At 45.4% G+C, this 22,471-nt stretch overlaps 8 protein-coding genes across 8 annotated transcripts; 5 read left to right on the plus strand and 3 right to left on the minus strand.

The window, feature by feature from the left end:
• Positions 1 to 1,733: 1,733 nt before the first annotated feature.
• On the plus strand, positions 1,734 to 3,605 carry AGABI2DRAFT_115810 (hypothetical protein; the record flags this gene model as incomplete). Its single annotated transcript, XM_006458731.1, has 1 exon — positions 1,734 to 3,605. The coding sequence occupies one exon, from the start codon at positions 1,734 to 1,736 to the stop codon at positions 3,603 to 3,605; it is 1,872 nt and encodes a 623-aa protein (XP_006458794.1).
• Positions 3,606 to 3,794: 189 nt separating this feature from the next.
• AGABI2DRAFT_190986 (hypothetical protein) lies at positions 3,795 to 6,767 on the minus strand. The gene is made up of 3 exons (XM_006458732.1): positions 4,526 to 6,767; positions 4,385 to 4,471; positions 3,795 to 4,324 (listed from the first exon to the last, which is right to left on the minus strand). Exons 1-2 carry the CDS (start codon positions 6,597 to 6,599, stop codon positions 4,398 to 4,400), a joined length of 2,148 nt encoding a protein of 715 aa, XP_006458795.1. The 5' UTR covers positions 6,600 to 6,767; the 3' UTR covers positions 3,795 to 4,324; positions 4,385 to 4,397.
• A 1,095-nt stretch (positions 6,768 to 7,862) lies between these two features.
• On the minus strand, positions 7,863 to 9,743 carry AGABI2DRAFT_115812 (hypothetical protein; the record flags this gene model as incomplete). Its single annotated transcript, XM_006458733.1, has 12 exons — positions 7,863 to 7,949; positions 8,020 to 8,243; positions 8,300 to 8,372; positions 8,431 to 8,459; positions 8,519 to 8,536; positions 8,592 to 8,613; positions 8,663 to 8,898; positions 8,952 to 8,991; positions 9,062 to 9,270; positions 9,339 to 9,409; positions 9,466 to 9,541; positions 9,605 to 9,743. 12 exons carry the CDS (start codon positions 9,741 to 9,743, stop codon positions 7,863 to 7,865), a joined length of 1,224 nt encoding a protein of 407 aa, XP_006458796.1.
• Positions 9,744 to 11,004: 1,261 nt separating this feature from the next.
• AGABI2DRAFT_177008 (hypothetical protein) lies at positions 11,005 to 13,470 on the minus strand (the record flags this gene model as incomplete). Its single annotated transcript, XM_006458734.1, has 12 exons — positions 13,389 to 13,470; positions 13,215 to 13,337; positions 13,074 to 13,155; positions 12,857 to 13,020; positions 12,693 to 12,799; positions 12,437 to 12,641; positions 12,193 to 12,375; positions 11,926 to 12,139; positions 11,702 to 11,870; positions 11,555 to 11,633; positions 11,154 to 11,503; positions 11,005 to 11,091 (listed from the first exon to the last, which is right to left on the minus strand). Exons 2-12 carry the CDS (start codon positions 13,333 to 13,335, stop codon positions 11,005 to 11,007), a joined length of 1,761 nt encoding a protein of 586 aa, XP_006458797.1. The 5' UTR covers positions 13,336 to 13,337; positions 13,389 to 13,470.
• Positions 13,471 to 15,432: 1,962 nt separating this feature from the next.
• AGABI2DRAFT_177009 (hypothetical protein) lies at positions 15,433 to 16,593 on the plus strand (the record flags this gene model as incomplete). The annotated part of the gene is made up of 2 exons (XM_006458735.1): positions 15,433 to 16,336; positions 16,394 to 16,593. The coding sequence occupies one exon, from the start codon at positions 15,433 to 15,435 to the stop codon at positions 16,309 to 16,311; it is 879 nt and encodes a 292-aa protein (XP_006458798.1). The 3' UTR covers positions 16,312 to 16,336; positions 16,394 to 16,593.
• A 785-nt stretch (positions 16,594 to 17,378) lies between these two features.
• Positions 17,379 to 19,136, plus strand: AGABI2DRAFT_177010 (hypothetical protein). Its single transcript, XM_006458736.1, has 4 exons — positions 17,379 to 17,534; positions 17,614 to 17,705; positions 17,768 to 17,993; positions 18,044 to 19,136. Exons 1-4 carry the CDS (start codon positions 17,394 to 17,396, stop codon positions 19,067 to 19,069), a joined length of 1,485 nt encoding a protein of 494 aa, XP_006458799.1. The 5' UTR covers positions 17,379 to 17,393; the 3' UTR covers positions 19,070 to 19,136.
• A 1,488-nt stretch (positions 19,137 to 20,624) lies between these two features.
• Positions 20,625 to 21,745, plus strand: AGABI2DRAFT_217648 (hypothetical protein; the record flags this gene model as incomplete). The annotated part of the gene is made up of 4 exons (XM_006458737.1): positions 20,625 to 20,705; positions 20,760 to 20,851; positions 20,904 to 21,129; positions 21,179 to 21,745. Coding segments are annotated over exons 1-4 (930 nt in total), but the record flags the coding sequence as incomplete, so codon positions are not given.
• A 114-nt stretch (positions 21,746 to 21,859) lies between these two features.
• On the plus strand, positions 21,860 to 22,042 carry AGABI2DRAFT_46852 (hypothetical protein; the record flags this gene model as incomplete). Its single annotated transcript, XM_006457628.1, has 1 exon — positions 21,860 to 22,042. A coding segment is annotated over one exon (183 nt), but the record flags the coding sequence as incomplete, so codon positions are not given.
• Between the last annotated feature and the right edge of the window lie 429 nt (positions 22,043 to 22,471).

Here is a 22,471-nt window from a genome sequence, read left to right on the forward strand (position 1 = left end):
GACCTTAGGTGCTGCGTCGGGTAATTATGGCACAATTTGAGAGTACTGGATCAGTTGCGGAAAAGTGATGGATCATCATCAGAGTGAACGCCCCGCATGATTCCAAAGATGCTGCCACATTGTCTAGAGACAGGCCAGAAAACTTCTCGACAGTCACCACGCGACAAGTTCATGGTAGAACTCGATTTGATTTGGTAGTTTGAAATCCGGCGAGTCTAAATTTCTCGGTCTTCTCACAGTCAACAGGTGTATGTCACTAGAACTATAAACTCACTCGGAATTTCCAGGATAATAGTTTCAGCCCAAATGGCGATGCGATACTAAGACAACGAAGAATGGTGATCACCCGGGACTATGAGAATTTGGGAGAATTTGAACATCGCACCTATAGGCGGCACCGAGTCATTTGCGTTGACCACGAAGCTTCTTCCGGACCGTCTAAACATCCACAGGCTACAGAAAGTCTCGCACAACAGCATAGCGCAGGAGATCCAGGCAATTATTCGACTCGGCACCCTCATACTTGTAGCCAGACGGACGAATTCTCGATGAGTACCAAATCTCGTTCGTCATTATGACCGTGATAATGTCCATGCCGGGCCAGCCGGAAGATACAGTGTTATAATCATCGACGATACCGGGACTTTATTGGTTTAGCGGGCGAGAATGCTCGAGTCGTCTGTGTGGGCTCAAACCTCGTCTAAGAGGCTGCTAGGGAGTTCATGAATCATCACAACCAGGAGGGGTTATGTAGGCTTGCATCTCACTCCCGCGCCCCGATTTCGTTCGAAGTTTATAAAATATTAGTCTATTGAGGTTAGATATTCGCTCATACTAGTAAGTTTGTGTGCAACTGATCCTCATCGTCCCGCCATATTCTACCATTTACCGGCCAGAATACTAACAAGTCGCTCATAGAAGACGGTGCAGCATCGCATAGAGCTACTCGACTAGTCCCCATTGGATCTGGCACTAGGTCACTCATCCCGTCATCTGCCGATTTGACTCTGGCCCGGATGGCCGTAGAGAAGTCTTTCGTTGCCTTCCCAGAGTTTGATTTCTTGAGTCTCAAAACTGGGAGACATCGCTCTTCCTCGGAGTCATGGGCTTGGCTCGGCTTTGCTCAATTTTCCTCTTTCTCTCTTTTGCTTGTGTTTTGTGCTGTCAACAGTCTCATTGCATTATTGCTTTGCATAAAAGGTTTCATATCACGTTTTTCCTTCAAAGAGTCTTAATCACGTCTCCGGGGATAATGATTGATATCGTGTTTTCGCCTCTCGAGTCTCTCGTACTGGAGTCTGGCAGTGACTGTCGAGTTGACCTTGCTCTTATTCTGCACGGGAACTTAAGAGAGCCATTCTTGTTCAATATTCGTCTAAACAAAGTGATCTCAAATCTCTAATCAGTAATCTTGATCTTGATCTTGATGGCTGTGAAGTGACCCATCTCGGAATGTTCCGATAATGAAATAGCCCGGTAACCATGTGGACCGTCGCGACTTGCTTTAATTTCTTTTCTTTTTCTTTCTCTTCAATCTACAAGTTATAGCCCGTGTGGCGAACAACACCTCAAATGGGCCATTGTTTTCCATGCCTGGAATTATTGTGCTGTTCTCTATCGTGTTTGCGTATAAATGAGCATCTTATGCTATGACGAGCCTCAGTCTGTTTTACGCTTGTCAAGTGTAAGTGGCCAACAAGTTTTATAGATTCTGTACTAACTTGGTCGAGAAGATGGCGCATTATCGGCCTACCTCTTCACCTGTTATACCGAGGAACCATTACTCTCACTATGTTTCCCTCTCACCTCAGTCTCATTACGGTCCAAAGAAGCCTCGCAAGGCATATTCTCTTTCTCGCAGCCTTCCAAACGAGATTGTGGTGAGAATTTGTCGCACCTATGTGAAAGAACTCTACGTCGAGTCAAATGTCTGTCGTCAAGACGTCATCGAAGAGGGTCCATTACTACTTCGATCTATCATCAATATGTCCCATGTCTGTCGACACTGGAGGAGCTTCATCATCAACGATCCAAGTCTTTGGTGCCATTTCGTAAATCCACACCATCGTAATCACAGATGGACTCGGCTACTACTCGAAAGGTCGAAACCTCTTCCGATCACATATGCGACCATTTCTCCCGATTTTATTGTCAACAAGAACGTGTTTGAGAGGGAATTGGCATACGCGGACAAACTTTCGTCATACTCGGTGGCTTTCGACTTGAACTGTAAAGTTTGGTACGACAATCACATACCAGACAAGTGGCCGCGTCTACGATCGCTTTGCATTGCCCATTTTACGTTCGACGACGCGGATTTCAGAAAAGTGGACTCCGGTACGGAATCTGACGACGATTGGGACGATACGGATTACGATGATGAAGGGAATCTCATACAGAGGACATTAGGGTACGCGTACGACCCGAGGTTTATCAGGGACAACACGAAGTTTTTGTTGATGCCAAAGCATTTTCCTTCTCGTCAAGCAACACCACACCTGGAACGACTTCACCTTCATACTTGTTCTTTGCAAAGTATCTCGCAAATCACTGGTCTGACCAGGTTAACCGAGCTCCATGTCAGCAACACCCGTTATTGGAGTGCATTTGAATGGGTCACAGTTCTTTCTCGCCTTCCTTGCCTCAGGAACGTCGCTCTTGATCGCGTTATATCCAATCAACGGTTGAAGAAAGAGGACGCGCAGTCAAGGTCCCGCTTAAGTTTCGATTCATTCTACCTCCGCGACGACATTTGCCTCTGTGCACAATTTCTTGTCCTCGCCGATCTGAAATCGAACAGGGTTTTCCAGTTGATGTGCGATGAAACTCAGAATGATACAGAAAATTATACGCGACTCGTCTTTTCTCGCGTCTCCTCTATCGTCAAGCGTCTCATTACTACCAACCCACTCTTCTCAAACTGTGCTCTACAAATCGGTCATGGCTCAATCGAAATCCTAGGTTATCCAGATGATCAAGATTTGGAAGACTTACCCGGAGATTCTATCGGAACTTCAGGTCCATCAACATTTCCTGGAGCTGTTGTCGAAGTCGATTTCTTTTGTGGCGATAAGAAATCACAAGACGTACTCTCAAAGTGGATGGAATTGTTCCGACCCCTTTTCGGCAATATCGACTCTTTGTTGTTCAGAGACGATGACAATAATTCGGGTATGATCTTGGACGATACTTGGTTATCCGATCTATTATGGACAAGCAGTCATCGATTATCCGAGATAATAGCAATCAATCAACGAGGTTGGAAAACCATTTGCCAAAATATGTTCTCAAAGGCAAACACGCACCGTAACAAGAGTACTCAACGACATCGACGATCTAATAATACCTTCCTCAAAGCCTTGACACGACTGGAATTGTGGACTTCACCGTCTCCTGTTGGATCTAAATTCAAGGATAGCGTTGTGGCATTTTGCAGAGAGAAACAGGCTATGGGTGCTCCGTTGAAGTGTATTAGGCCCAAGATTATTCCTGCTGATGGTGATCTCGGAAGACGTGACTGCGAAGACCTCACAAAGCAATTACAGAGGATTGGAGTTCCCGTCGATACGAATTACTATTCTGATTCCGACGATGACGACGATTGAAGAGTCACCAATTTGAAATAAGCCAGGCAAGTCGATCTTTACCTTATTGCTGTATTTGTATGGGTATCATGGTGAAGCAAATTACAAAGGTAAGAAGGCCCTGTATCGCTCTGAATTCTTGTACTTGTATCGCTGCTTTCTATCTCGCGTTGTAATGTATCGTATGGACATAACACAGAAAATTGATAATGAGAAAAAAAGGACGATTTCCGTTTATTTTGTTCACTAGTTCAATACAAGTCTTAGTAAATAATAGTTTGAAATCAATAGGGACGAAGCGCGGAGAAAGATTGGAAAACAGGCAAACGAAGCAACTAGACAAGAATCACGAGCTAGAGTAGAAACGTCCGAAACATTTTCGAATTCCGTGCGTTCAAAGCTATGCTGCATGAAGGAAAACATTCTCGAGAAGAAAAAAGAGGAAGCTAGGAAGGATAGCAAATTGAGTTTGTAAAGGGTAACATGAGTGAGCAAAACGGAATAGCTTATGGATATCGATTTGAAGTATGGACACTAGAAGAAACCAAGAGATGCAAATAGGGAGGGATCACGAACAAATTCGGTTCTATTGCTACAAATGGTGGTGGAAGAAAAAACCAATGAAAAGATGTGTGTATAATCCGAGCAAGGGGCCCCAGCTGGCTTGTACAAGGATCACGTTGTGAGATCTTCAAGCTCAAAGAATTGGAGAAAAGGGATGGATTCTTGCGGTGCTTGCCCTATTGAAAGATTTTTCAGATGAAGCACGGTAGACTAATAGAGGACCGAAGCGAACGTACGGTTGGGTAATGCTCAAAATCCAATATCTAAATCCAGCTCCTCCAAGGGAGCTATAGCATAGCCTGCATCACGGTCGCTGTCGAGGTCTTCAAGAAGCGATCAGTTAATCCCTATTCAGCTCCGCATAACAATGTACACACCACTGTTTTGCGGCCCATGACTCGAGTTGAACAATGGAATAGAATCAGAATACTCGCTAGCGCTAGTATGGTTCACGCCACAGGTTTCGCCATCATACTCCATTTCGCCGGCATCCTCTATTTCAGTCGTAGCGAGAAAACTTCTTCTGAGAGGTGAAACCGTCTTCTTACTCAAAGACAAGCCAGCTCGTAGGTTTGGGCTGTATTTCGGCTCATGTCGATCCAAAATCATCCTGACCAACAAATGCTGTGGACTTCGTATGGGCGGTTTCTTTGATGGCACAAAGCTACTGCTCAACGTCCGCCTTTCCTCCACCTTTTCAACTTCCATCGCATCTTCGTCGTCTCTCGAAGTATCAACAATAGAATTAGGGGAAGGTGAAATGGGTTCCAAGGTCACTTTACCGCACTCATCTTGCGAGACTTTCAAACCTCTTTGCGCGAGATTTAACCTCAACAAAATCGCAACCTCTCTAACCTTATCTTTCACTTTCTTCGTTCTCCTTCTCGCATCCATAAGTGCCTTTACCGCCCCGCTTCCACTGGCATTATTACTTATACTCCTCGCCACCCTCTCTTCTCTCTCCACAACAGTCTCCAACTGTTTCGCCGCTCTCTCCTTCTCCTTCATTTTCTTTAACAAGCCAAACACCTTCCTCAACTCTTCGTCATTCTGCATTTCGGGTCTTAGATGAGTGATATCCAGTAGCGCGCATGGTTCAGGACTAGGTGATCTTTGATTGTCTTGGGGGGATGATGTATCATCGTCAAGTACAAGAAGACGATTAGCGTAAGGCGAGGATTTAATTTGATGGTCAGGTCTTGCTAGTGCTTGATCCAAAAATATCAAATCTTCGTCGGTGTCAGCACCAGGCAGTGACAAGAGGGATAACGTAGGAGAATCGAGTAAGTCCATATTGGTATCTTCGTCCGGAGGGGTATACAATTTAGAGATATCGTGAAGTTCATCGTTATTATCAGGAAGCGCAGCGTACGAACGAAGAGAAGGTGATGGTGGGGGTGCATCCTCGAAGATATGGGGCAAATCGACGTCCATGTGGTCGTCGTGGAGTCTAGGCGGACTGTTGCTGTGCGTCCAAGGGGAAAGAGAGCAAGAGAATGTGGCGGGCATAAACGATGACAAACACTCTTTTTCTCTTTGTTGCTGTGTCTCGAGGCTATTTGTCTGTCCTGCGACCTCGTGATCTTTTCCATAGGGACGGTGAAAAGCGAATGGAAGAGGTGGAAGAGCATCATCTGTATCAATAGGATCTAAGCGCTGGAAAATAGGCTTTGGTGATTCAACGAGTTCAGGACAAAAGAGTGGATGGCCATCATCAGAATAGGAACTATTGTTATAATAGCGCCACTGGTCGCTCAACAGCGAAGAACTGCGTTTGGGTGACTTGCTATTATTCTGACCCAACTGATCCTGGAAAAAACTCCCACCCTCGGAATCACCAAATGGGAGGGAGAGGGCGTCAAGATCGTGGTCACGAGGCAGGCGATTTCCGTAAGACGAAAATAGTGGCCACTCCGGTGACTGTGCAGACACAGGCGATAGGGGTGGTGAAGATTGTAGCGTACTACAGCTGCTTTGACTGCTCGGTGTGAACGCGCCAAAAGGTGGGGAAGGGCTATCAGAGGGATCATTATGGTTGGAAAAGTCGTCCATAAGAGGGTAATAAGAACTTTCTCCCTCCATCTGAGAGGAAGAAGGCGTGGGTAATGCACCGTAATACGTTGATGTATACGCTGGCGAGAATGGTACATCCGGAAAATTTGACGAAGGCAGAGAATTCATCGGCGATTTAAAGGCATCGCGGCGCATCATGGAAAACGAATTCAATGGGCCGCCGATGTAGTCTACTCTGTCGCGCAGAGAGGGGCGGTATTGGAGTGAAGAAGAGGGAGATTGAGGAGTGCAATTGGGCGGGTCAGAATACGTTGGGGGGGACGATGGAGGGCTGCAGCTAGGTGGGATAGAGTCCGGAGGGATGGAGTTAGAGAGGGATCCTGACAGTCGTTCTGTATAATGGTGAAGGTCCATGGAAGATTCCAAGAAATACAACATGGCTTCTGTAAAACGAGGACCTGGCAGAGGTGATTTCCGGTGACAACGTGTATGTTCGGGAAAAACGAAATCGTGGTGCCCGGATAGAATGTGTGTGTGTAAACAAGAAGAAAGTCGAAATGTGTGTCAAATAGCCTGCAATTCAGAGTTAGTCTGCAAGCATTCGCGATGAAAGTCGATGAGGTGGGACGACCGGACCACGGGAACTCGAGGCTATGAGCTTTCATATCATGACTAAGCAATGGTCTGCCTCGAGGTGATCGCTGTCAATTTTGATGTGAAAATCATGCCTCATGTTCTTTCCTTTCACGTCACCACATACCCTCAACGGAGTTTCTCTGGAGTCATCTGGTTTGTCCATTACTGTTGGGTTCAGCTTGTAAAAGTCCAGGATAGGCAACAAGTTCAGAATATCATGACTGCAATGCGATGGGACGGATGCATAGTATAACTCTTTCCCATCATTTCCCACCTGATGGAGCAGACCCTTTCACCTTGCTTAATCCATCCATCGATAAACGCCTTCTATTTCATCATGCTCTTTGTCCAATTAACTCAGGGTCCTCGTGATATTACCCACAACTTTTTGGAGAGTGCGCGTCAGAGTGTTTGCCATCGCAGGTTCTAGGTGCGGAAAGCTAAGTGGAGTCTCCACAGCCCGTAATCATCACATAAGTACGATAATTTTATGTCTGTCTTCACGACAGAGTTACATCATAGCTGCATAATAAACACAATAAGAGTTGTCCATCATTGATCTCCGTCCAAAAGAATGCAACAGCTCATACGAGCCTGTGTACAGGCCCATAACAACAACACTAGAAGTAACAATACTAACCTTCCATCCACTCTGTCCGTATACTAGCTCACAATACGCACATCAGTTGGTCTCTGCCTTGGAAAAACCAACGTCACACCACGCTCTCATAGATCCTCCATATCGTATCGTCAGCCATAACAATCTGCCTCGAGTCGTCAGTACCTCTTATGACGACACCTAATTTGAAAATACGAAATACGGCACATGACTCACCCAAAACCAAGCCAAGCCACTACTGCAGCAATGAAATTAGTAAACACTACTCCATGAGCCTCTATCATCGGCATGATTCCCGCAATAGCGAACGAGAGTATAACGGATCGGAAGCCACTACATGAAAGTGTTATAATTAGGAACATCGGTTACAAACCCCGAGCAAAGAACAATCTCACTCCGCTCCGAGTCCGGAGCAATTATGTGAAATTGAAAAGATTATGACACACTCACTTGTTTGCTGCTACAGCCTCAGCACTCCGCGAATGTAGTACATCTACAACATATGAACTAGCAGGACTCAACACGAGTTCCAACTAGAGATTGATCAATTAATACATTGGTTAACGCCACGATCGCCGAGAATTTTCGGCGAGAAAGACATACCCCTATTCCGTTTACAAATAAACAAATACAATCCAGAGCCACGCCAATAGGGCCTTCGACATAGGCCGTTGTGAAACCATATAGCATAGTAGATAACGGCAACAAAACCAGTGCACCGGTCAGAGCAGCACGGAGTCGATCTTCCGGGTACCATACCCCGGCCCTAGATTTCCTGTACCGGATCACAATTCTATCCGAGAAATATCCCGAAAGTGGTGCGCCGACTGGAAGTTTAAATATCAATTTCTAATACTTACATAGCCAAAGTCTCTCCGCTTACCCATTTCGCCTATTCCTCCAGGAATGGCACATGCCCCGAGGAGGGCGTTATTTTTTATGTTATAGCGAACACCCTGTTCCGACAGTGTCAAGGAACCACCCCAAGATGTCCGCAGGTGACGGAACGCTCACCATGGTGTACGCAATTGGTACCATGAGGACTGAGTCAAATTTAGCAGTGCAACGCAGTATTAAGAGCCTTATTGGGAACACAACTCACCGAAAAACGTCAAGGCAGCTGTGAAACACGCAAGAGTCTGTCACATCACACGTCCCATACACACATAACACACAAAAGCGAGGACAATTCCGAAACTACGTCAGAGCCTCACCCAGAACACGATAAGATGTTATCGGAACATACCACAGCTAATATATTCGGCGATCTCAATAGTCCTAATGGCGACAATGGGTTTACAAGATAGTGAGTCCATCGTATTTTGATTCCCTTATCTGCTTGCATGCGTAAATTTTCGATTCCTCGAGCTCCAGGATGACTTGTCTCCGGGAAGCAGAACCATATAACCACAAATGCGAAGGTACCAAGGACGCCAATAATAAGTTGCATCAAACGCCACGATGCATATTGTGCAGCCAATCCTATAAAAAGTCATTAATAACGTGTTGGAGGTCAAAGTAAAATGTGGTTCAACCTCCCGCTACAGGTGCAACTGAGCACCCTAATAAAACAGCCTATCAAGGGAGTAGATATAATTGTAAATATACGTCTCTCGACGGAGCCATAAGAGAATAAAAACCTTACCGCAAGGAATATACCCATCGCAGTTCCTCTCTCTTCCAGTTTATAAATATCCCCAATCACTCCGGCGCCAATCGCAAATCCCGGAGATGCACCCCCACATTGAAGGATACGGAAAAACAAAAGCTCAGGTATTGTTCGACATTGAGCCACTCCAATAGATCCCAAAACGAGAAATGGATAAGCTAAAAGGTATATAGGTCGGCGGCCATCTGTGATAATAATGCAATTGGATCAGGATCGTTATAGCGTCATATTCATAGTACGAACTAGATCTCACAGAAAGTGGAGTAGGATGCGGCGGTTAACGCTCCAATGGACATTGATAGGACGGATAAGCTTACGGCCAATCTAGAGTATCTTTCATCAGCTGAAATATATCAGTCATTGAATATATATATACACACCCAAGCACTTCGGGGGTGGAATCAAGATCCTTCACCATTCGAGGAATCGCTGGGTATATTGTCAAGGACACGAATACTATAGAACATGTCAGATTTTCCAGAAAGCAGTAAATTAACTAGTAGATTCAGAAAGACCCACGCGGCAGTAATCCACACCCAGATACAATCGTCACAAGAAACCTCTTCTGACGAGTAGAGAATCGTTTGTAGATCAGTTCATGCTTCATTATATCTCCCTCATCATCATTGAGTAACGAGGTTTCTTCTGAGACAGTCATTGTTGCTAGCCGCCCCGAATTAAGGATAAGAGTGAGGAGGAACCTTATAATCGACAGAGGGAAGAGCTGTCCGGGATGAAAAAGCTGTCGACCTTGATACCGATTCGGGATGCCCTTCTTGAGCTTTTACGGTCTGATGACCCAGGCTTCGAAGAAGCGATAATAGCTCATCGATCATCAACTATCCTGCATGTGCCTCCCGTCAGAAGTTGACAGGGGTGAGCATACCATGCTGGAGGCCGGGTCCAAGAAAGTGGCTCCGTGCGTGAGAACGTTGAGCGAGTTGGGTATAAAAGAGAGGCTCTGGCGCATCAACCTCAACAGAAATATTCCTAGGCTAGAGGCCAGAAAGGGAGACAGTAATGATTCCCGCTGCGGTTGATTGGTCCGCCAAGGCGAAATCACGAGGCGGCTGCAGAGCAGAGCATCTCATTCTCGGCATCCCTCGAGAAGACTGTATGTAGGTCACGGGGATATGACGTCATATACCATGGTTCTACAGGATTCTACCGTTCTACTCCCCTTCATTGCATTTTTGCCTCGCATACTTATGTAAAGCCTACGATTACCGTCGTCTGGATTACGGAGGAATGTGCGAGTTTGAGATGACCTTATGGTGGCCACATATCCCCGTCGCTCGCTGGTGACAATGTAGAATCGAGTTACCATCTTATACTACTAATTATTATCGTTAAGCCTGATTTCTATATTTCAAAAATCACGTCTGAACGTCCAAACCAACTACTTTAAGTAGGGTATGCCACATTGGACTTCAATTGAAGGCTTTCTTTTTCTTTTCTTTTTCTTTTTCTTTTTCCGTGGAGCTATTCAGTTTTCGACGTGTGCCCATGTCAACCTTTACCAGTGTGTGCTCACTTAGCTGAATCGAATGCTTTCTTACTTAGGGAAATGCGAAATCATTTCGGCGGTAGAGCTGGTTACTGGTTATGCATAATGACGATCCAATGCCACTATGCGGAACACAAAATGGCTACGCAAACTTTAAAGTTGATGACATCGTGGGTCACTTAAGAACTAGGCCATCGATTGGCAATATTCGACTCTCCTAATGATTGGAACCACTGAAATCGAATTAACGACAAGAATGTTTCCTGGGAGGATGGCAGCGACCGTGTTTGCGGAGATCATATAGTATATAAAGGAGCACACCTAATGGATTCTAGAATCCTCTGGAAAAACGTTGACAAAATAACGTGTCCCTAAAGAAATATAAATAAAGCGATAGAAAATCTACTACTCCTCAAGCCCAATCTGCTTTTATCAAGTCTGCAGCTCTCTCCGCAATTGCGTAAACAGGAGCTTGCGTATGTCCAGCAGGGACATGTGGCTAATTCACATATTCCGTCAATAAATCAACAACCAATAGAATTTGAAAAAAAACCAACTCACGATTACTGAAGCATCTACAATTCTCAGATTCTGAAGACCTTTAACACGGAGATCAGGATCAACGACACCATCATTAGACCCTTTAGGGCTCATAGAACAAGTGCCAGAGGCGTGTCCCGAAGCGATAACGTTTTCACGAAGGAAATCGTCTAGTTGATCATCAGTAGTAACATCTGCTGAGGGTTGGAATGGTGCAGTGATATAGCCATTCCATGCGGGTGCCTGCAAGAATCTCTGAGCGGCCTTGAGAGATTCACGGAAACTGACAACGTCAAAATCGGTCGCGAGCATGTTAAGATCGATTTGAGGGGGATCAAAGGGATTGTTGCTTGTTATCGAAACAGAGCCGCCTAGCAATTTATTTGGTTAACTCTCTAAACTAGATGAAAGTGAATACTCACGGGATGTGGGAGTTAGGAAGGTGGTGCCCATGCTCATGAAGGTTCCGTCAGCCCCCCGCGCCAGTAATCCTCCTCCGTCCTAACAGGATGAACACCAAGAAGCTCAGCATGTGCATTCGCATATGTGAATACACAACGTCAACTCACAAGAGGACACATCTCGATATGAGGTGTATTCGGACCAGCGGCAGGGTCCATTTCGTTTTGGATATTGGCGAGTCTCGTATACGCAATATGATTAGGGGACGTTGTGCTCATTGTGAAAGGGCCAGTATGACTTTCTTGCCATTGTGCCAACGCCGCGTCTGGGTCAACCCTGCTTGAACGTTGGGTTAAGTAGAACGATGGAAGCATGCAAAAGCATAACGTACGGGGGTACAGTGGAATTCACAGACCAAACAGCAGGAATGTATGGTTGATCCATGAGATTTTGACCAACAGCAGGTAGTGAGTGTAACGTCTGAATTCCCAGTTCTTTGAGCAGCGCATCGTCACCGATGCCAGAATGAAGGAGGATGCTAGGAGTGTTGATGGCACCCGCGGACAGGATAACTTCTTTTTTCGCGGTAAGGTTCCGCAACGAATCTGTTGTCAAGTTTAAGACAAGGCACAATATTCTGAAAAGCGAGCTAACATACTGTTATCATTACCAAGCTGAATAGTTGTGAACTTGTTAGATCCTTCCGTCTCGGGAAAGACGCGAGTCACCCGGGCGTTTACAACAACGTATAGGTTTGCAGCCAGCTTCAACGTCTCTTCATCGAGGTATACCGAGGCAGCAGTTTGGCGGACACCTCCACGGATACTTCCCTGATACCAACCTGATAAACGACGAATTCCTCAGTCGATGTAGGAATGATAGACAAATTGCATTGAACGAACCTAAACCCAAAGGTTTGCCGGAATTGACATCCTCAAGGCGAGGGAATTCATCCGATAACTCTTCGCCTGTTTGTAGAACACGGGAGTTTATATTGGCGGGAAATCCGGCAGTAGAAACACCGATCATTCCAGTAGTCGAATGAACAGAAGGATCAAACTCTCCAGTTTGATCATGCCCATCAGCTGCATCTACAAAGCGTTCACTCTTCCTTGAATTTAGTTACCTTTTCTCGCAAAGACACGGCAACACTCGTACCTTGAGCATGGAAGGCATTATACCATCCCAGGACCAACTTGAATCCCCCGCCAAATTTCCTATGCGATCCCAATCTTCAATTGATCCTCTAGACCAGAACATAGAATCTAAAAGAGACAGCAGAGGTTAATACAGGTATAACGATATCAACGGTGAGGACATACTATGAGCACTACATCCTCCGAGGATGAATCCCCTGCTATAATCAATACTTCGCTGATTCAAAGTAGATTGAGGAGTTGTAGTGTAATTCCAGTCGAAACCGTTTGCCGGATTAATGACATCGAGCATAAGTCCTGGTACTTGAGTGGCAAGAACATTGACATGACTACTTTAATTAAGCCATCACGATCCAATATGGATAAAAGGGAAGACACTTACCTCGGGCCAGCTTCCAAAAGCAGGACATTATTGTTGGGATTTTCGGCCAGCCTACGCGCAACTACTGGTCCAGCGGTACCACCTAACATTTACGTAAAATTGAGCTCAAAATATTTTTTTTTTGAGAAGAGTGAAACTGACCGCCGACGATTAAAAAGTCATAGGTGACATCAGAGGGAAGGTCGTCGATGCTTTCAAATATCCCGCCGCTTAGCACAGAAGGAAGTACGAGCAGCAAAGTGGAAACTAGGGTGAGAACCATTTCTGGCTGAGTTTTAGCACAGGTAACGGTGTAGAAGTAAGAACGCTACTCGCCTCGCCTTTATATTCATTTCTGTTGATGACCAAATGAATTTCCATTCTCGTTTGTAATGTATGGTTCATTAGAAACAGGCTATTCGCGATCTGCTTCCAAGGTCCGATATCGGGGGTATGTTCCAGATGGTGTGGCGAACTTGACGAATTTAACTCCATAAAAATGATGCCATGAGCGTTAGCCAAGGGCGCACAGGAACTGGACAGGCAGAAATGAGACAATGAGACAGTCTTTCAAGACGACCTGCCCAATCAATCGACAATTTCAAAATTGACGCCAGGGCCAACCGGCCCTGGTTGTAAGTAGGAGGTCGTACTTTGAAGATCGAACCAAATGTTGCCAGCAGCACCCATGGTCTTGATTCTGACACCGATGTTTAGATGTTAAAGTACAGGAGAGAGAGTAGGATGTAGGCTTGTACAGGTGCTTGACAGCTGGCGCAAGAAGCCGACGGTAATTTTAGACTTTCAAGCTCACTGATTGGCGTCACCGAACGCACGTGGGAAAGCGCTAGATCCATGCCGCAAACGGCTTAGGGGATAGTCGCTGGACATTTATTGCTCAATGTTGAGAACTTAAATTCACGGGTACCTGGCCCCACCGACCCGAGCGCGCTTGGTTTACGTCCCATCTATTTGTCGATTGAAAGACATTCTCGGTCTCACTTGGAACGAGAAAGAATGGGAATCACTAACTCGCGCGAAATCGGCCACAATGCCCCACCGGACAAGACGGAAACCTTCTTCACCCTTGAATTTTGTACCTGAGAGGGCACACGGTCAAGGCCCCTCTCCTATCATCCACTAATTATCGTTGCCCCCTAGCTGTTTGGCCATCAGCATGGGATTTAACCTATTAGTTATTCCTGCAAATCATTGCCATGGCACCAGGTCCACGTACGAGCCCCTTGATCACAAATAGCATAGTTTTTCACTTGGAAGTCATCCCGTATTCGATTTCGAGCAATGTAAAAGAAATTTGTTACCTGAAGAAAGTTATGTGCTTTGTATCAGTGCCATATCCATGGACCGTCGAATATTCATAGAGAATTCCACAAACGACGCTTCTTACAACTTGGATCATTTATAGTAAAGTCGACATGAGGTTCTCCCGACAAATGGGGTTGCTAAGACTGCGAGACGAATATGTCGTTCCATCGCGCGAGGAGCCAAAAATGATTCGGGGATAGCTCGAAATCAAATGTCAAGTCCATACTTAAGGAAAAAACTCGAGCACATGTATCACTGAACGAAACCAGATTCGTATCGAACACCCTTTTCAGACTGCCAGAATTTCCGAAACACTATGGATTCCGTCGGACATGTGTATGTCCTGGAAGAAGCCACGAGCGACCAAGTTCAATCAATGTTGATTAGAACGATAATATAGGTCCCATAACTGCTTGCATCTCCCTCGAACACACCATGAGTACTCAACTCAACCACAATAGTTGGCACCAGAGGGATGAAGAGTAGTCAGAGGACGTTTTCTGCCAATACTGGTGATACCGTAATTCATGTCAGAATTGAAAGTTCGATTTATATTTTACACACCTTCCTGTGACGGCATGGAGGACTTAAAGCGCAGCGAATAGTTGCAAGACGGAATCTGATTGTCGAATGACGAGCACCTCACTAACGGTGTATACCAGGCAGGCTCGATGTCACGGTGCACAAAGGAAGATCCATTAAACGCTGTCGGTCTCGCGGGTTGAAGTTTCAATGGTGGGATATATTTTGTGATGGTGCATTGTTGCGAGGGTATCGATTGCTCAAGGCGTTGGATTGACTGGCACTGCGGAATGATTCACAGAAGCTACTTTCACCTGCTGAGACGTTCCAACTTGGCGTTGGTGACGGCGCAGCTGATGTCACGGTGATTGAGATCCGTGCGAGAATCGAGGGCTTAGTAGAGAAATTCATGAGACGGCAATTCGAAGAACGAACACTACTGGAATGGTGACTTGGGATCAACCGAAGAGTGTGAGAAAGTAGCATGTGATGGGGAGATATATAGGAGTGGATAAGTGGATTGGACAAGGCAATGCTACCCCTGCTGAAACGCAAAAAGGCGGCGGCGACGTGCACGCTTTCGCTCACCAACGTCTCCGTCCACCGCTCAGTCATCCCCTTCCCCGCCTCCTCCGACACCGACATCCCCTCCCTCGCCTCCACCTCCGCCATCCACGCACCCGACCCCTCCCCACCTCGCCAACGCACAAATGCCTCTCTCCTCTGTCGGAAACGTTGCGCACGTCAAGTCGAACCAGAATATTCCCAATCTACCACCACTGCCAGCTCTCCACGAAAACGCGCTCGTAAAGCTAGTCTCTCTTCCCTCTACCCTCGAAAACCATCTTTATTACCCCATAAACACCATACCCTCGCTGCTGCCTTCGGTTTCGGACCTGGCTCTTTAGCGCTCACCGGCGACCTCAAGTTTCTGTGTAACGTCTACAGAAGCATCGCTTCCACAAAGCTCAAACGCGAGTTTGCCAAAGCCGAAAAGCGGCTCTTTGATGACGCTTCAATGAGGATGGACGTGGACATGGACATGAATATCGACTCGAGAGAAGAGTTGGATGAACAGGAAACCATCTTTATGGATCGTTTGAGGTCTTATCTCATTTTTCATGAGATTAATCCTCAATGGTTGGATGTTACACCTCATTCTATTACTTGGGTCAACGACATGCAAATTGTAGACGACCCTTCTTCTTCTGCTCCTTCTACTACTCCGCCCCTGTTACCGATCAACCCTCAACCCCAAATCATCGCTTCCCTCCTCTTCCGTCACCGACACCGCGTAAAACTCACCCATAGCTCTGCTAAATCAAGACTTTTAGCAAAAGTCGCATGTGCAGAACAGTATGGTGGTTGGAAAAGAAGAACGATACCAAAGTCACCGTTGGTGGACTTGTAATGGACGATTAGCCTGTGGGAGTCGAGTAAGTTGTTCCGTTTTTTGCTCTTGATTGATCGAAATCGCTTAACTTGGTATGAAGGCTCGCTTAATGACTAGGCGATCCTATATTGAAAACATTCCTTTTTTTGTTTTATAATCGTCGCTCTTTCGACCCCCATCTATGCCGTATATATATATATCCTCGTTTACTAATTATTGTTTGTTTTTACGACCTGTCGAACACTTGAAAGAGTGTTTTTTATGATGAATTGGAATTAGTGTTTTTTTTGAAGGATTAACATGTAATTGGAACGAAAAGAGGAAACGTCCAGACATAAGTCGAATTGTAAGAGGACTTGTATTGAATCGGCTTTCTGACCTGGACTGAGAGGAAGGCGGCGTGGAGAGAGAGAACAGGAGTCGCGAGAAAAGGGAATACGAGAGGAGCATGATCTTGGTGCACTGGGTAATGAGAAGAAGATCAACAGAATGATACTTGAAACTGTAGGACGACCCAGTCTCAGCTTGTTGTAACTACTTCCTTTCGAATACATTCCGTACCTGTGTGGTCACCCGTGTTGGTGACTTTCAACGAATTGTTGTATAGTAAACAGAGGTTAGTCTCTTCAACAATCGGAAAAAGAGATAGAGATAGAGAGATGAAGGAGAAAGAATGGTTTTCGAAATAGAAGGGCTTTGGCACCCTAAGATTCTAAGCCCTTCTATTCTGCATAAGATTATAATATATGCCAACATTTAAGATTACAGTGGAACTATTTCCAAGACTCTTTTGCTGATGTGGGCATTGGAGGGCGTCGAGCAATTAAAAGTATATTTTTTTCTGTCAGGATAGTTTTTTCAAAATATTAGTGGGACTGGTGTAATTTGACATCGTGGGCCCCACAGGAGAGCTTCAAGTGACGTACTGAAGAAATACAAATATACCAGAAATCTTCACTTCAATGCTACTTGTCTTCAGCCGCAGTGATATCGCGTGCGGTTCAACTATTTTTAGCTACCTAAGTATAGGTCATCTTGCACCACAACCCGTATTTACACTTCTTTTCTTCCCGTCAAGTCGAACACCCCCACCTCCCACCATGCCCGGTGGAAAACGCAACCCCTTCAGCGTGACCACTCTCCTACAAACCATTGAAGGACTCGTTCGTTTCCCAAAATCAAAACCAAAGTCAGAATCAAAACCAGTTTCGGCGTCGGTTTTTGTGGATTTAGAGATCCAGGTAGGTTTTTAGTCTGTTACGACCATCTTTGTTTGACCTCTTCTTTTTCGTTGAGGCTTATTCTTTTTCTGTTTTTTAGTTTATTGGAGCGTCGGAGTTGCCGAAGATGGATGTTGTTGGGATTGCTGATCCCTATTTCGTTGCGAAACTCGATAATCGTATATCCTTCGTGTACGTCCAACTTTTTTTCATTCTCCGTTGATATCTTCGTTCTAACTGACCCGGGCACCAAGCTCGAATGTTATAAAGAATACTGATATGCCGGTGTGGAATGAAGTGTGGAAGATTAAGAATGTACCGACAACCGCGACACTGCAAGTCGTAGTTATGGATAAGGATGAAGGAAAGATGACGGATGGGTATGTTGGGGAGTTTGAGATGACGGTTGATGCTGGAGCTAAAGAAGTTGAGATTCAAGGTCCGATGTTGAGAAGAAATCGAGGAAATTTTTGGCTTAAAGTGAGTGCACAAAAAGTCTTCACGTATTTCATTTCCTTCATTTTTTTTAGATCGAGTCTACACCTACATCAGACCGCGACCAAGCTTTAAAATTCCCTTACCTATTCAATGGTCCCATTCGCTATTCCCGCCATTTCTCCCCTACTGCCGGTCTCTTCACCAATTTGGATGAAGCTCGCTTGTATTCGACGTGGAAAATATATATCCGGGGTGTCCCACTCTTCTTTGGTGATACTTATCAACATTGGAACGCGAATCACATACCAGCTGCGAGTATTTTTCAAGGTCCTACTTCTCTAGCAATACGATCTGGTATTCAAGCAGGACATCGAATGTTGTATGCACGTACAGCAACAAATGGTTATGGCGTCATTGAAAATACGACGGATATGATGCAAATATTACATGCAGGCAGTGTCAAGCGATCGGCAAATGCTACTACTACAATTCAGAAACGACACATGGATAGGGTTAAACCTGCGATTTATACCTATATCATTTCTTCTGAAGATGATTCGTTTCGGTTTTCTGAAACCGATGCTGCGTTCTTTGTGGATTACGCTTCGAAACACGCTTTAGAATCCAATTGTAGCGAAACCGTGCGATATAGTGGGGAATTCCATCCGAGACCGAAAGGGGGATGGAGATATTTCAAGGATGAGATAGAGGATGATGAAGTTGATTGGGAGTTTGTTATTGATAATGATTCTGGGACGTATGCTCCGGATAAGGATTTGTTGCCGAAAGTGAAGGAGTTGTTGGAGTTTAATTTTCCGGGGTTGGGGATTTGTGCTTGGGATAGGGAGGATGAGAGGTTGAAGGAGAGTGTGGAGGATTGTAGAGAGTATGCGAGGAAGTATAGAGGTGTGGGTAAGGATGAGGCAAATGATGAAGATAAGGCGTTGATGGATCAAGCTACGAAGAGAGATTCAGATGGGCGAGGTGGAGATGAGACGATTCATCGGAAGAATAGTTCGACTGCGAGCGGATCGTCTGGAGGAGCCAATGGATCCGATTCTCCTCCGGATGCGCTTGCTTCTTGTACGAATTCTGCCCCCGGCGATACTCCTCGCTGATTATCGCTCTCGGGGAACACTACCCCTTCATACCTTCAGGTCCAAATTCCACTACATCGGTCACTATTCATGTGCAAGTACACCATCAACTCGGGTCATTTTTTCGTAAGTATCGTGTAATATATATACCTCTTTTTTTTATTCTGTTTTTTATTTTGTTTTACGAGGTTTCGTTCCTCACCTGCCTACCTAGTCTCTTTGTGTTTTATTTTTGGGTATCTTTATGTTTTTATTTTGGCAGTATCTGTTATGATGATCATACTAAAATCACGATAAAGTCTACTCGCCTAAACATAGTTTAATGAGTGGCCATGGGAAAGTATAGTCTTGGAACGCTAGCTACTGAAGCATAGTACGTAAGGCAATCTGAGCGTGGAAGACGCCACTGCGGATATGCCAGAAATCATAATGATTACGAACGTCTCGCCAAGGCCCAAACTTATCGGACATTGACCCAATCGTGTACCTGATGGCTTGTGTTGTGTTTCAATCAATCGGACTCGGTAGTGTCTACCAAAAACGAATGCATATAACCTGATTCCAAATACCAGCACAGTTCTGCAGTCGACGGTATGGAAGTATGACCTTCAAGAGAGTCAGAAAAGTGTCCTAGAAGTTTTTGTGGACGGAAGTGATTATCATAAACCGTCGAGTTGACAGTTTGCACCTTACTCGTCCTGTACTAGCTCACCTGGACCCTTCTTAACCTGCTCTTCTTACCTGATCGATCGACCATCGATCGGCGCGCGATGCATGATACAGTCATAAACCAATGAGGCTGATGATCTGGCTGTCTCCGAACGGTTGAAGTTGGTGACTCATGAGGCCTTTCGGAGGATCCGCTCGGATGCAGCCGCTTACTAGATAGTCTTGCTACTTGCTACATTGCTAGGGTTATGAGCTCTTGAGCGTTCGACTTGTCCTTATTCCGTATATATTATATTATATTATATAAATGCAAAGATAGAATCTCCTTGTTCTGATTGAATTCCGGAGGATACCACCCCATCCAAGAATCGTGCGCGCCACACATGCGCTGTACCTGGGGTTACAGTTACGTGCAATACATTGTATTGTGATTCTCTAGATAAGGGCGTGTCCTTTTCGGGTCCGGATACGTTACAGTCAAGAGAGTTATGAGCAGTTATTTTTGATATGTATACACAGCCTCGCCGGATCGTCCTTGTGGTATAAGTATAAGCAATTGGGACAAGAGAAAGTCCTGAAGATGGTTTCGCAGAAACGAACAATGTTGTCCAATTACCGTTTTCATTGTATTTCATTGAACGTTTGTGTCGTCATCAGTGAATAGTATAGCGCGCGCACCGCTGAAACAATCGTTCTATTTTTAACCACCAGCGTCGGAATATATAGGTAAACCCTGCACCACACCCGTTGAGTTTAGTTGAATTACCCTCCTTTCTTCCCGCACTCTCCCCCAGCGCGCCACCACCCAACGTTTTCAATCATGCCCGGGGGAAAACGCAACTTTCTCAGCATGACTACTATGCTACAAACCATTGAAGGAGCTGTTCAAATCGCGAAATCAAAATCTGAACCTGGGCTATATAATAAGTTTGGGAGGGAAAGAATGGATATGGACTCTGAGGTTGCTTTTGTTGATTTAGAGATCCAGGTAAGTGTCTCAACTTTTAGAACCGTCCTTGCTGAGTCTTTACGTCATCTTCAGTTTATCGGAGCGTCAGGTTTGCCCAAAATGGATGTTGTTGGGACTGCTGACCCGTATTTCATTGCAAAGATCGACAACCGCATTTCCTTCGTGTACGTCTGTTTTCATATCATGAGCTCGTCGTTTGACTGATACAATTTAAAGCTCGAAAGTTATCAAGAACACAGTAGCACCGGTGTGGAACGAACTTTGGAAGATCAAGAATGTACCAACAACTGCGACGCTTCAAGTCGAAGTCATGGATAAGGACGAAGGAACAATGACGGATGATTACATTGGGAAATTCGAGACGACGGTTTCTGCTGGAGCTAAAGAGGCTGAGATTCAAGGTCCGATGTTGAGGAGGGATCGAGGAAATTTTTGGCTCAAAGTGCGTGTTTTCATCACGAACGTCTTCACGTCTTCATTCCTTCATTCAGATCGAGTCTACGCCTTCGTCAGACCGCGACCAAGCACTAACATACCCTTACTTATTCAATGGTCCAATTCGCTATTCCCGTCATTGCTCTCCTACCGTGGGTCTCCTCACGAATTTGGATGAAGCTCGTCTCTATTCGACATGGAAAATGTATCTGCGTGGCATACCAATATTCCTTGGTGACACCCATCAACACTGGAACACGAAATACAAAGCTGCTCAAAACATTTTCCAAGGCCCTGCTTCCCTAGCAGTACGTTCAGGCATTCAAGCAGGACATCGAATGCTGTACGCGCGTACGGCCACAAATGCTTATGGTGTCATTACAGAAATGGCGGACGTAGTCGAACTTTTACATGGAGGTGTCAGTCGCCCCGGATCCGCAAACGCCACTATTCAAAAACAACACATGAAGAGAGTTAAACCTGCAGTTTATACATATATCATCTCTTCTGACGACGATTCTTTTCGTTTTTCTGAAACTGGAGCTGCTTTCTTCGTGGATTTCGCTTCAAAACACGCATTACACTCCAATTGCAGTGAAAATGTGCGATTTAGTGGGGAATTCCATCCTCGTCCTAAAGGAGGCTGGAAATTTTTCAGCGATGATATACCAGATAATCAAGTCGAATGGGAATTTGTCATCGATAATAATTCTGGAACTTACGCTCCGGATAAAGCTTTGTTGCCGCAATTAAAGGAGCTGATGGAGTTCAACTTTCCTGGATTTGGGATTTGTGCATGGGATAGGGAGGATGAAAGATTGAAGGAGAGTGTGGAGGATTGTAGAGAGTATGCAGTTAAGTATAGAGGTGTGGGTAAGGATGAGTTGCAACCGACGGCGGATGCGGGAGAGGTCACGTTGATGGCTCAAGCTACCATGAAGAGGCCAGGTGGGCGGGATGGACATGATGGAGAGAGAGATAGTATTGACCCCATTCCACAAGTTCAAGGTTCGACGGGCCATCGGAAAGCTAATTCGACTGCGAGTGGGTCGTCTGGAGGAGCCAGTGGATACGATTATCCTCCGGACGCGCTTGCTTCATATTACTCTACAAATTCAGCACCCAACCATATTCCATTATCCAGCGCTGATGTTACTGTTGGTGGAGGGCGTAGCAGTTCGCCTTTGACGAGAGACTTACCTCCTTCGTTACGCCCCCAAGCTTCGCCCCGTACGTCATCTGACTACAACTACTGCTGTGCGCCTCCACGGCCCCCTTTAAGTTACGACTTCCCTACTCCACCTCCCAACTTTCCTATTCCATCTCCCAACTTCCCTACTCCATCTCCG

Source organism: Agaricus bisporus (genome assembly GCF_000300575.1).
Source record: "Agaricus bisporus var. bisporus H97 unplaced genomic scaffold AGABI2scaffold_2, whole genome shotgun sequence".
Taxonomy (NCBI): Eukaryota; Fungi; Basidiomycota; class Agaricomycetes; order Agaricales; family Agaricaceae; genus Agaricus; species Agaricus bisporus.

Coding starts and splice junctions, on each gene's coding strand:
- AGABI2DRAFT_177010 (XM_006458736.1), top strand. CDS start 17,394: ATGCCCGGTGGAAAACGCAACCCCTTCAGCGTGACCACTCTCCTACAA. Junction 17,535..17,613: donor TTGTGGATTTAGAGATCCAG/GTAGGTTTTTAG, acceptor TCTGTTTTTTAG/TTTATTGGAGCGTCGGAGTT. Junction 17,706..17,767: donor GATAATCGTATATCCTTCGT/GTACGTCCAACT, acceptor CCGGGCACCAAG/CTCGAATGTTATAAAGAATA.
- AGABI2DRAFT_190986 (XM_006458732.1), bottom strand. CDS start 6,599: ATGTTGTATTTCTTGGAATCTTCCATGGACCTTCACCATTATACAGAA. Junction 4,472..4,525: donor TCATGGGCCGCAAAACAGTG/GTGTGTACATTG, acceptor CGCTTCTTGAAG/ACCTCGACAGCGACCGTGAT.